General features: G+C 56.9%; 1 protein-coding gene across 1 annotated transcript; it reads left to right on the top strand.

The window, feature by feature from the left end:
* Positions 1-7,199: 7,199 nt before the first annotated feature.
* Positions 7,200-10,620, top strand: LOC135456459 (opsin-5-like). The gene is made up of 4 exons (XM_064730309.1): positions 7,200-7,357; positions 7,861-7,988; positions 8,619-8,962; positions 10,084-10,620. Exons 1-4 carry the CDS (start codon positions 7,200-7,202, stop codon positions 10,618-10,620), a joined length of 1,167 nt encoding a protein of 388 aa, XP_064586379.1.
* Positions 10,621-12,880: the final 2,260 nt, after the last annotated feature.

The following is a 12,880-nucleotide window of genomic DNA, read 5'->3' as shown; positions in this document are numbered from 1 at the left end:
CACCTGTGAGTCACTTGAGAGTGAGGCACAGCAGGCTGATGGGCTGGATTAGCAGGTACAAAATGTGCCTGGGAGACACTAAAGGAGGAAATGTGGCTGGCATGCTGAAAAACCCATTGCATGCAGATTTCAGAGCCATGCACAGACAGGTAATGAGCAGAACCTGCTACCACACAGTGTGAAATAAATACTATTAATGCTGTTTGCAGGTGGGGAACAGGGGCCTGGGGAGCTGACATGATTCATGAAAAGCCAGTGCAATAGAACTGGAAGTAATGCTTTCCAGATTAATTTCATTAGTGTGATGTACTGTGACTGCTTTGGTACATCCCTGCTCCAGCCAAGTAACCAGAGGGTCCTGTGAGGGGAGGAGACTTTACAGAGAACATCACTCCACATTCAGGCAATTGTTTTCAGAACCTTCCTCTGTGCCTATTTATGGTGATCATCTTTGTCTTAATAAGTCTGACCTCGTCCACCTTTCAATCTGCTGTGATTGAGGTCAAATGTTAGGAACATGCTTTTAGGGAAATATTTTTGCCCTCATTGATTATGTAGAGCTCTCTGTTCCAAAGCTTAGGACACTGTCTGCTTAATGAATGCAATTGAAATTGGTGCTTTGAGCCTCTGCTGTCTGTTGGCTCTCTAGAATTAAATGCTCTTGTGGTCTGAGTGGAAGCCAAGAGTGGTAATGTGCAACAGTTCAGCTGCAGCTGCCTGGCTTGGAGACCTCTCAAACTGAAGCAAGCACTGTGGCCAGTGCCTTCCAGCATGGTCAGAGCCACAGGGCAGGAGGTCCAAACTCAGCCAGATTTGGTGCTTCTCAAAGTCCCATCTTCTCTTCTGTGACCCTGCCAGAGTTCGCTGCCAGCATTTCAGGGGGTGCTCCCAGGGAAGGGTCCTGTGTCTGGTGGTTTCTCAAAGGCAGAGGGATAGCAGTTTCAGGTTTCTCCCACCATCTGGAGTTCAGAAATGCCAAGGAGCAGCTGGGCTGCACTGTCCCTGCCTCCCCTGGTGCAGGAGTGATACCACATCCCCGGGGAGCAGCTGGGCAGCAGGGCAGGCAGCCCTGGGGCAGAGCTGGAAGGTCTGCCCACCTGTGTGTGCATGTGCATCTCATCCCCTGCCAGCTTCCCTTGCTGAAGAAGAGTCCAGATAGACATTTTGAAGAGCCACAGTAATTTGATTTTGTTTGTTTCCATTTTCAAGTTTTTTGTAACAAAAAGAGCCCACAATCTTCATTTCAGAGGTGGAATTTAGAATGCTTGCTCCTGGATCTGGAACCTGGCATTGCTAAAGGAGATGGTCCAGCTGCTGGAAGGATGAAGAATGGAGAACTTAGAAAACAAAATTAGTTGCTTGAGATAACAAAGACTACTACACCAGCATCTCTAGAGTTCACAGCAAAGAATTCTGCTTCAGGTCAGTTTTGGTTTCCAGAAGACAATCTGTTGGTTAATTCCCAGGTCAAAAGGACTCCTTTGAAGACTCTCTGTGCGTTGACCACTGCCATAAAAAGCAATGTTGAAAGGGTGATGGGCCTGGGCTTGAGCACAGCTCTCTGTGTGCTTAGGCTTAAGAAGAAAAAGCTGGTCCATGGACAACCAAGTGTGTAGAGTCTGGTTTCCTGCAGGTTTGGTTTCCTGTCCCACCACCTCCATAACCCCTGGCTCCTCCACCTCTTCTGGGAAAACTCTTGCAGACACGAAGGGAAGCAGCACACTGGGGTCTGTGTCTGCTCTGTGGCATCTCCCCTGAGCTCCCTCCCCTTCTCAGACAGCTCCCCTGCCACACAAACCAAGCGGGAGCTCACTTATCTCACAGGCTTCAGTCCCTCCTCCCTGGGGGAGAAGGGCTGATTGATGGAGCGCTGGGTAGGAGAGGTGGTGTTGAGGAAAGACACACTGTGAGGGAGGTCGGTTCCCAGGGAAAAGCATGCTAAAGCAATAATGCAGTGCTGCAAGAGTGCCCACAAAGTGCAGCAGCTGTTGGCAGCACGGTGTGGAGTGGAAAATGCTGCTGCTCCTGTGTGAGCTCGTGACTGCTGAGAGCTGCCTGTCCCGTGGGTGTTACTGAGCATCTTCCCTCAGGTCCCTTCCAGGTGAAACGGGGAAAATGGGGCACATTCCCTGGGCATGTTGGGATTTTGGGGTTAACTCTGGACGCGTGGAGAGGCTGCACAATGGGGCCTCAGACTTGGCTGAGGCCTTTTGTATTTCTGGAACATAAACAACAAATAACTTTCAGTTTATGACAATCTCAGTATGCATCTATTTACATAGCTGGTGACTCCATAAATGATTCTCTTTCACAGATGTAGGTACACAAAGCTATTGCTCTGCATTTCTCCAGCTTTGGATTTCCTTTCTGAAGCAAATTTAGGCACCTGGATCCAAGCTGACCAGCAGTCCTGGCAGTATTTGGAACTCTAAAAATTAATATTAGGATTTTTGATATCGTTCCCATTTCTTACTGGCAACCAGGGGAAAGCTCTTGGTGTGGAGGATATTAGCAAAATTAAGTGACGGTTGTGACTCGTGTTTTGCCAAGCAGAGAGAGATCAAATGCTTTGGGCGGAAAACAAAACCCAGCTCCGACTGACAAGAGACTCAGTGTGACGGTCCCCATGTCCTCGTCCCCACTGTCGCTCTGAGCGTGTCCCTGGAGCGCCTCAGAGCTCCCCACGGGGTCCTGCCCTGGCCAGCCGGGTCCGCAGGGACAGGTGAGTGAGTGACCAGCCTGTTTTCCTCGGCCACAGGAGAGGGGCGGCCAGGCAGAGCTAAAAACCAGCCCGGGAATGCTGAGACCGCGAGTGCTGCTTTAAAGGACCCTCTTGGTGCCTCAGTTTCTCTTGCTGTGAAAATCACGGCTCCAGGGGCAGGGCAGGGGTGACCGGGCGGCGGTGGAGACGATGTCCCTTGTCCCTCAGCCTGGCCAGCGCCGCGGGCAGCGCGGGACACAGCGCGGTGCGGGAGGGACAGAGCAGTGCGGGCAGGCTAGAGCGGTGCGGGAGGGACACAGCGCGGTGCGGACAGGTTAGAGCGGCGCGGACGGTTCAGCGCGGTGCGGACAGGTTAGAGTGGCGCGGACAGTTCAGCGTGGTGCGGACAGGTTAGCGCACGGTGCGGACAGGACAGATCGCTGCGCGGACGGTTCAGCGCGGTGCCCGGCGGAGCTGTCCGTCGCCGGCGGTGCTGAGCGAGTGGCGGAGCCGCCGCCGCCCCGCGGAGCCCCGGTAAGTCGCTGTAGCGGGGACGGGAGCGGGGACTCCCGCGGGAAGGTGAGGCGCTGGCCGGAGGGACGCGGTGCCCCGAGCAGCCCCGGGTGTGGGCGGGACACGGGTCCCCCCGGCTGTCCCCGAGTGCAGCGGACCCGGGGCCGGCAGTGGCGGTCCGGGCTGGGTGTCCCGGGCCTGCCCTGCGCACCGCTGGGGTGTGTGAGCGAGCGACACGCTTTGGGGTGTGAGCAGGGTTGAACTCCCCTGACAGGGGCTTGCAGGAGTCCCGGGTGGGTCGCTGAGGCAGAAAGCAGATTTTACTGCCTGTAGCCGGTGGGGATGGGCAGCCCTGGCACAGGAGAACTCTGATTTCAAGCAGGGGGCCGAGGGCTGCCTGTGCTCACACTGCTGTCTGTCCTTCCATCCCGAGCTGTGTGCTTCTGCTGCTCTGTGACTTTCTAAAGCCTGCACTATTTCCTAGGTAGGCAACAGTGTCTGAGCTTCCCCTGTGCTGGGAATTGCAGAAATTGATTCCTGCCATTGCCTATTGAAAGAGTCTGGAGGTCAGGAGAGTTTCCAGGCTCATCAGGTTTCTTCCTCCTCTCCAAGGCAGACTCTGGCTTTGTAGCACGTTTGCTGAAGGAAAGCAACTGTTCAAGTCTGGAGGAGAAAAGGGCAGAGCTGACAATCACACAAAATGAAAGCAGGATTTTCCATGCAGACAGAGGGCATGTGATCAGGCCAGTCCAGCCGTGCCAGTGTCCTCCCAGGTGCCAGACACAGACAAGGGGTGTGGGTTTGGGTTTAGGTTTGATTCCTCCTGTGAACGCAGGAATAAGGGCTGGCATGCAGAATACAAGGCTTTCCTTGTAGTGTACCTGTGGCAGCAGCTGCTTGGAAAACTTCATCTCATTTTGAAGTCTGATTAAATTGAGGGGAAGGGAGCTTTCACAGTCTATCTTTTCTCAGAACAGCATCTGAGCAATGGAGCCTAAATCAAATTCAGCAGCTCTGAGCGCCCAGAGACTACGTGGCTCAGCAGTTTGATGTTGGAGGATGCTCAGGGCTGGCTGCATCCCCGAGGACAGTCTGGGCTGAATCCCTCCCAGAGGAGTCACAGATTTAGTCCTGACTGAGCACAGTCACGCGTTTGGAATATTCCTGAGTTGGAAGAAAACTCCTGTAGCTGTTTGTGTCAGAAATCGTTGTGGATGTGTTTGGTACCTGTGCTGATATTTCTGCAGTTTGTGGCTCTCCACTCAAGGATGTGCCTGTGCAGGCATCCCCCACCACATGCTCACCTGAGAGAGCACCTTGATGGGAGGATCCAATTTATGATTTACTTTTGGACACAAAAGGGAGAGCTCTCCGTATTTATATAAAACTGATTTATTGTCTATGTGTCAGTGACATCAGCACATTGATCAGAGCAAGAGATGCATTTTCATCAGTTCTGTAATAGAACGAGAGATGTGTGCTTCACAGGCGGCTCAAGCACAATCATAAAAACAGGGTTTATTGTAAGTAATATGTCAGAAATAGAAATTCCCCTCCTGTGATTATTGGTCCTTTTTGCCAGCCTGATCTCACAGGACACTTGCAGCTCCCCTGATGTACTGCAGGATGGAGACCTGCCAGGGATCTAAAGGAAATCAAATCCTACAAGCTTTGCCAGTTCTCTCCTTTGCTGCATGTGTGCTGAGGAGCAGGAACAATTCCTTCCAGACTGTTTGTGCTGGGCCTTGTCCTGTCTCATCACCAGTGCAGCTGTGTGGCCACAGTCCCTCCTTTTTCCCTGGCTGTTTTCTGAATACAGATGCTTTGCTAAAGCCTCTTGGAGAGGTGATGTGCATGTGCTGTGTTCAGCTTGGCTGCTTCCAAAGGCTCTTGAGGAAGATCAGCTATGGCCTAGGGGAGAACTGTGCATTATGAGAAATTCAGGAGTGATTTGCTCAGCTCTAAATGAAGGTTGTTTCCAATTAGGTTAATGAAGAACATCGTTCTCATGTCCAGAGTCACTTGGTCTGTACAGGGAGATATAAATCACCCGTCCCTGCACACAGACACTCTGAAAAGCACAGGAGAGTAAAGACCATTTCCACTGGGCTGTGAAGCATTGAGCATCCAGGGTGGGGGAGATGAGCCCAGAGCCCCCTTCCACAATCGGCACTGTGTCCTGCTGCCACCATCACCCCGGGGGCTGCCAGCTCAGGGGTGTCCTGGGCTGCTCCAAGCAGCCAGTCCCAGTGTCCAAACAGGGCCAAACACTCCGTGCTGCTGCAGTCACACAAGGCCAGGACTTGCCCAGAGAGTCACCATGCAAGGGCTGATGCTCATCAGCGAAGTCTGCGGCTGAAGGAATGACAGTCAGGTGGGATTAGCAGCCTGATCCCATCCCAGGCTGCTCAGTGCTGCAGGCAGCGTTGGCCAGAGGATCCTGCTGGCCAGGAACGTGCCATTGTGTCCTCTGGGGAACTGAAGGAGCTGGGCACTCCTCATCAGCCAGAATTCACTCTCACTTCCATGTGTGTCTTGCTTTACAGATGGGAAATGCGTCCAACACCTCAGTGTTCACCTCCACCTTATCAGAGAGAGAAGACCTGATTTTTGGCACTCTCTATTTAGTCTTTGGTAAGGAAAGATGGCCTCTTGATCCCCATGTCCCTGCCCAGCTGCCTGCCAGAGACAGTCAAGCCTTTGTAGTCACTGGTGCTTCCAGAAGTGTCCAGTCATTAGCAGATTAATTAAACTGACCTTCCCATGTTACCCAAAAGCATGGTCTGGTGACTGCATTCCCCTCTCAAGTGAATTTCAAGTGCCTGTCAAATTGAAAAGTGAAATTGAAAACTTGAAATTGAATTTCAAGTGCCTGTATTGAAAAGTCGAATAACCTTTAGGAACTTCTGGTAACTGCTCCCACAGCCACCTGAGGTGAGACAGGCAAGGCCTCCACTGGTACCACCAGCTTCAGGTCCATTGAGGGGGATTTGGAGCTCGAGCTGGCCCTTGATTTCAGCAGGAGCTGGAAAAGCTAATAAAGTGTACTTAGCACAGATGTGAGACTTGCTCTGTGGGAAAAAATGCCTTGTGAGGCTGGGAAGAAGGATAAACATCTCAATACTCTGCTCTCCAGTGACTGCAAAGCCTCCAGAGCTCTGGATTTGGCCAGATCCCATGTGGGAGTTCCCTGAGGGGAGCTTAGTGTTGGCCATTCAGTGGCTTTGGAAGAGGGTTTTTACCATGAGATTTAATTTGCAACCTAATCCATTAGGGAGGAACTCTTATCCTGTTCAACCTGCCCCAAAAGCAGCAAAGATTCCCCTTTTGAGGACACTGAAACCTCTTTTCCATGAAATCACAATTATGTAATGAAAAAGAGAAAGCCCTTATTATAAAACTTAAATCACTACTGTTGATTTAAATACACTAATAGCAAACAAAAAGCCTCCTTTTGTTTAGTCTGGATTTTCCTTGATCTTCATAATGCCTTTCTTCTTGTTTGTTTTGTTACCGTGATATGGGACAGTGCAGACTCACAGGAGTGACATTGCCAGGAGGAAATTAGGAAGGCCGAGGGGCCCAGCTCCCTGGCCCCACATCAGAGGAGCAGTCTCACAGAGCTCCCGCTATTTATCTAGCTGGGAGGAAGTGCCCCTTGCTCCTTCCAGCTGCAGCGAGTGACTGTGGCCAGGCGCTGCACCCGGAGCCCGCTGCAGCCTCATCCCAGCTCTGCCTCCCACCAAACGCCTCTGTGGGATCTCAGGAAGGGCAAGGGATCCAATCCAATGTAAAGGAGCTCCAGATGTGCTCACAGAGCTCTGTGGGTCCCGTGGGCTCCCCTGCTCAGCCCACCCCAGAGAGGGAAGCCTGGAGCCCTCTCCACCCTTCTGCAGTGTTTCCTCCCAAACCTCTCAGGATGCTCCTGGTTCCTCTCCTGGCCCTGTCACCCTCAGCACCATTCTCTGCCTCCTCCACAGGCATCATGTCCCTGTCTGGGAACTCCCTGCTGCTGCTGGTGGCCCATCAGAAGAGGTCCCTGCTGAAACCTGCCGAGCTCTTCATCGTCAACCTGGCCATCAGTGACCTGAGCATGACGGTGACGCTCTTCCCCTTGGCCACCTCCTCCTTCTTTGCACACAGGTAGCTCCCGGAGCAGCTCTGCACTGGCCAGTGGCCCGGTTTGCAGACTACCTGGGAGCCAGGAGATCCCTGGAGGTGCAGAGGGACTCGGGGTGGCACAGGGGCACACGTGAGCTCCCAGCCAGCCATCCCACAGCGTGTGCTTTGCTGCTCCCTGTCCCTCCAGGTCCTCACACAGACCTGCTGCCAAAGGGCTCTGGTGCTGCTGTCCAAGCTGGCACTGCAGGGCTGGGAGCTGCTGTGGGTCAGGGCAGCTCCTGCACCCCCAGCTCCCCCCTGTGCATCTTTGGGGTGCTCAGGGAACAAACCAGGGGCGAGGTCATGCCCACGTGTACTGGCCAGGTGCTGGTACCTGTGCAGCCCGTTGGACCCTCCCCACACGTGCCCAGCTCTGCTGCAGGAATGGGAGCAGCTGCCAGGAAACTCCCACTCAGAGAGGCCTCCAGTGCAGCCGTGGGCAGGGCTGTGGGGAGGGACACACTCACTGCAGGCTCTCCTTGCAGGTGGCTCTTTGACCAGGCCGTGTGCACGCTCTACGCCTTCTGCGGGGTCCTGTTCGGGCTGAGCAGCCTGGCCAGCCTGACGGTGCTCAGCACGGTCTGCTGCCTCAAGGTCTGCTACCCGGCATATGGTAGGTGCTGGCACGTGTTATCTGATCCTCACTCACACCCCTCTGTTAACAGGGCCCTTTTCCTTTCAATGAGCCAGATCCACCTCTCCAGGGCAACCTATTCCCAGTCAAAATTTAGTCATAGAATCACAGAAACAAGTTCAGGCTGGAAATTATCTATAAGATCATTGAGTCCAGCTGTTACCACAGCACTTCCAAGTCCAGCACTAAACCATGTCCCCAAGTGTCACATCTGTGTGGCTGTATCACAGCAGATTGCAGGTTTTTGAATGTCCACACACAGACTTGAGCTTAGGCTAGAGCAGACTGCAGCTGGGAAGCCACAAGCTCTGGCAGAGCAGCAAGAGCTGCTTTCCCTGGTGGGAGAGCCATAGGCTCCTGAAGGAGCGCTGGCCAAGGCAGGGTCTGGGTGGCCTGGGGGAGCCATGGCAGGGTCTGGGTGGCCTGGGGGAGCCATGGCATGGCACAGTGGGCACAGGAGCTGCCAGCAGCACTCGGCAGGCCGGAGGGGCTGCACACCTGGCCCTGTGCCGGACCCCAGCAGCTCCCTGGCTCTGTGGGCAGTGTGTACCTCGGGGGCAGCTCCCTGTCCCCTGCCCCTGGCCCATGGGACCCCTCCCCTCACCACAGGGAGCAGGTTCTCACACGGCCATGCCATGGGGCTGCTGCTGGCTGTGTGGGCCTACGCCCTGGCCTTCGCCACCGCGCCCCTGGCCCGCTGGGGCAGCTACGGCCCCGAGCCCTATGGGACAGCGTGCTGCGTCACCTGGGAGCCCTCCAGCAGGGAGGCCACGCTCTACATCCTCGCCCTCCTCATCTGCTGCTACCTGCTGCCCTGCCTGCTCATCCTGGCGTCCTACGCGCTGATCCTGTGGACGGTGTGGGCGTCGCGGAGAGCCCTGAGGCGGCACAGGCACATGTCCCCCCGGCGCGAGAACCGCGGCCTGCGCGGCCTGCACGGGCTGCTCCTCAGGGTACGGGGGAATGGGGCTGCTCCTCAGGGTACGGGAATGGGGAAATGGGGCTGCTCCTCAGGGTACGGGGATGGGCTTCTCAGGGTACGGGGAATGGGTGCTCCTCAGGGTATGGGAATGGGGACTGCTCCTCAGGGTAACGGGAAATGGGGCTGCTCCTCAGGGTATGGGAACAGGAACGCGGCTGCGCGGCCTGCACGGTGCTCCTCAGGTAGGGGGAATGGGGCTGCTCCTCAGGGTACGGGGGAATGGGGTTGCTCCTCAGGGTATGGGGAAATGGGGCTGCTCCTCAGGATACAGGAACAGGAACCGCGGCCTGCGTGGCCTGCACGGGCTGCTCCTCAGGGTACGGGGGAATGGGGCTACTCCTCAAGGTACCGGGGTTGGGGGCCTGTGGGGTCACAGGGTGTCCTGCCCAGCCCACTGCCCATGGGCAGGTGAACAGCAGGGCCCCTCCTGCCTGGCGTCTGCTGTTCCTGATGAATTCTGCAGGTGTCTGTGTCAGTGTGGGTAACAACACATTGCTCCTCATTTAAAGTCATCAGGTGGAGGAGTTTTCATTTTAAATTACATTGGAAAAGATCATAAAGGAGCTTGCATGAGTCATTGTTCCCCAGACTACAAGCTAATACTATAATTTACCAAGAATATGTAAAAAACCCCAAATAACCTTTTAAAAACAGAGCTTGAGAGAAAACAACTTGCAAGCCTGGCTTCAAACGAAACAGCCACAGCCACTCAGGGGAGGGGACAGAGCACAGCCCATTTCCAAGCCCCCCAAGCCACACAGGTTGCTGGAGGGATTTGCAGTGCTGCCAGAAGCTGAGCTGGTCCCACCAGGTCACTGTGTCCTTTGTACCCACGTGCCACAGCAGGCAGAGGCTGTTCTGAGTTCCCCAGGTGGGGCAGGGCCTGAAGCCCAGGTCTATGCATGGGCTGTGCTGAGTTGCTGCCCTGCTCTCTGACATTCCAGTACAGGTCCAGAAGGCTGAGCACCTTTCCCAGGGATGTGAGGGCTGCTCAGGGTCCTGCTGCATGTGGCTGTGTTTGGGGGGTGTCAGCGTCCCCCCAGTGCTGCAGGAGGCTCACGGTGTCCCCATCTGCCTCTGCTCCCTCTCCAGATGAGCATCACCGTGTGCCTGGGGTTCCTGGCTGCCTGGACTCCCTACGCCGTGCTGGCGCTCTGGGCCCTGCTCGGGGATGCCAGCCAGGTGCCAGCGCTGGCCTTCGTGCTCTCGGCCGTCTTTGCCAAGTCCTCGACGCTCTACAACCCGCTGGTGTGCCTGCTGCTCAAGCCCACCTTCCACAGGTTCCTCTCCAGGGACAGGGCTCCTCTCCTGCAGGCCCTGTGCGCGCTCCTGTGCTGTGGCTGCCGGGGCACTGCGCTCCAGCCCGGCCCGGCCCGGGGCTGCAGGAGCTGCAGCGATGTTCCTGAGTGTTTCAGTGCCTGCCCCAGGTGCTGCACTGCCCCCCGGCTGCCCGGCAGCCCTGCCCAGCGTGGGGCCCTGGCCGTGCTGGCCGGCGGAGCCGCGGGGCAGCCGGGGCTCAGGAGCGCGGTGCAGGTGATGGTGCTGCTCACACGGAGATGGTCAGGCATGGGCACTGCCAGCGTGGCAGGGGAGGCCCTGCCCTCGGCCATGGCCAAGGACCTGCTCTGAGCCCAGCCCTGCAGGAGAGCCCAGGGGAATCTACCTCCAGTGCCAGCTCCTACAGCCCCCACAGCCACCTCCTGTCCTGCTGGGCAGTGAGATTGTCCACACAGCTACCTCGGCTGGGGTAAGGAAGCAGCTCCCTACAGGTCCCTGGGACTGCTCTCTGTGCCAGCTCTGCTACCCTGCTCCCTCCACTGGAGTGGAAGCCACCACTGTCCCACAGGCAGAAATGGGAGCTTGCCTATAGAGCAAGGATTTGGGGTTGCAGTAATCCTGGAGTGAGTAGTGGCAGTCCCAGGGAATGATCAGCAGGCTGGGAACAGCAAATCTGTGGGTGAGCACCTCCCTGGAGAAGGGACAGTGGCTGCAGGGTGTCCCTGGTGCTGGGACAATGGGGCAGCTCATGCCATCTGCACAGGGCAGCAGCACCCCGAAGGATTGGAGCTGGCCTTTGGAGATCAGTGAGGGCAGCACACCATGGGCAGAGCCTGGGACAAAAAGGAACAAGAAGCTGTGCCAGAGGCTGGTGCAAAGCCATGCACAGGATAACCCCACCTGGAAAGCTCCCTGTGCCCTGTCCCCAGCCCTCCGGAACACGAGGGGATCACGCAGTGTCTCCACTAACCATTCACCATGTTCCACCTGTCATTTCCAAAGTAAATTCACTCATGCAAAACCAGTGTCTGACTCAGTCCAGCTCCGTGCTGGCAGCTGTGCCTCAGGATAACGGGAATGAGGATGGGGATGGGACAGAGCGTGCCCGGGGCCAGAGCAGGGCCAGGCTGGGTGCCACGGGGCAGCCACGCAGAGAGGGGCACAGCCCAAGAGCTGGGCACGGGCACAGGGCACCAGCAAACCTCCTCTGCCCTCGTGCCAGTGCCACAGCCACGCAGCACTGGGACCCTGCCACACCCCTGTGTGTCCCCCGGGCCATCCCGGGCCATCCCGGGCCTTCCTGCTGCTGCCCATCAAGAGCAGCCTCCAGAAAGGGACCGGGGCTGCTTTCCCCTTGGAGGACACAAACACGAAGGGCTGCTGCCATCTCCTGGGGGCTCTCAGGGCATGGCCACCCCGGGATGGACAGGGACAAGGACTGACCAGCCAGGCTGGGCGCTGGGCTGTGCCAGCCTTGGGGACAGAGCGCTGGGTCCCTGCTCTGCCTGCCAGCCCCTGACTGACGGCTTTGGCCCTGCTGCCTAAAAATCTGCTGCTCCAGAGATCATCTAAAGAAGACAGGGAGAAAGATAATGACCTGCCAATTCCTCTGGTCCTTTATTACTCCAGAAAAGCTCCAGATCAGTGTTTTCATCCCACAGGTTGGTGTGACACGCCCAGCACTGAGAGCCCCAATGCTGGGGGTGTTTATTCTCCATTCCCAGACACTCCTGCTGCCAAGGGCCAGGGTTTGCAGCCACCCAGCAAACCCCAACCAGTCCAATGAACTCCATGTGCTGTGGCCAGGCCAAACAGCCAGTCCAGGGTCTGGCAGTGCCCAGGGACTCCTCTCTGCCAGGCTGGATCCGTCCCGTGGGGCACAGCACAGCTGGGGCCAATGTAGCCGTGTCTCCCGCTGGGAATGGTGCTGACAGCTGCCACCAATTACCTGAGGATCAGAGACAACCCCTCTCTCTTTTAAGCTCCCCTGGTGCTGCTGGTGGGCTGAGCCTGGGAAGAGGGTGGTGGCTTTGCCCTCGGAGCTGAGGCCCAGCAGGGTTTGGAAGGGGGTTCCTGGTTGCAAGAACCAATTTCTTTGGGTTTGGTCACGTTGCAGTGGGAGGAGGGGAGTTGGGGGCTGCAGTGCTGCTCAGTGAGAGCCTGGCCCTGGAGCAGGCACAGAGCCAGGCTGCCTTGGGGTGGGCTTGGTGCCAGGGGCTGCACCATGGGCGCTGCATTTCCCTCTGTGCTGGCTCACTCGGGAGTCTGAGGGCACAGCTACAGCTCCAGGGTAGTGGGGACACCGTCTGTCCTGGGAAAGGAAAAAAACCCAACCATCCCCAGCGTCTCCACCGGAGCCGCTTCAGAGCGATTCCCTCCGCTCCCTCAGTCCCGCCGGCCGCCGCCAGAGGGCGGCAGCGAACAGCGCACCGGGCCGCAGGTGCGGCGCGACCGAGCCGAGGCACCGGGAACGGCCCGGAGGCACCGGGAACGGCCGGGAACCGCCGGGAACCGCGGCCCTCGGGCACGGCAGCGGGACTGGGGCATTGTGCCACCCCGGGGTAACAGCAGCTCCACCACCGAACACCTGAGGAGCTCTCGGGGACCTGCC

The sequence above is a fragment of the Zonotrichia leucophrys genome, chromosome 20, assembly GCF_028769735.1.
Source record: "Zonotrichia leucophrys gambelii isolate GWCS_2022_RI chromosome 20, RI_Zleu_2.0, whole genome shotgun sequence".
NCBI classification, from domain to species: domain Eukaryota; kingdom Metazoa; phylum Chordata; class Aves; order Passeriformes; family Passerellidae; genus Zonotrichia; species Zonotrichia leucophrys.
Note: the sequence above shows the minus strand (reverse complement) of the source record. Positions and strands in the feature narration are given on the sequence as shown.

Excerpts from the sequence above, each read along its gene's own strand:
- LOC135456459 (XM_064730309.1), top strand. The coding sequence starts at position 7,200 with ATGTCCCTGTCTGGGAACTCCCTGCTGCTGCTGGTGGCCCATCAGAAG. Across the intron at positions 7,989-8,618 it reads GGTCTGCTACCCGGCATATG|GGAGCAGGTTCTCACACGGC; the intron begins GTAGGTGCTGGC and ends CCCTCACCACAG. Across the intron at positions 8,963-10,083 it reads TGCACGGGCTGCTCCTCAGG|ATGAGCATCACCGTGTGCCT; the intron begins GTACGGGGGAAT and ends CTCCCTCTCCAG.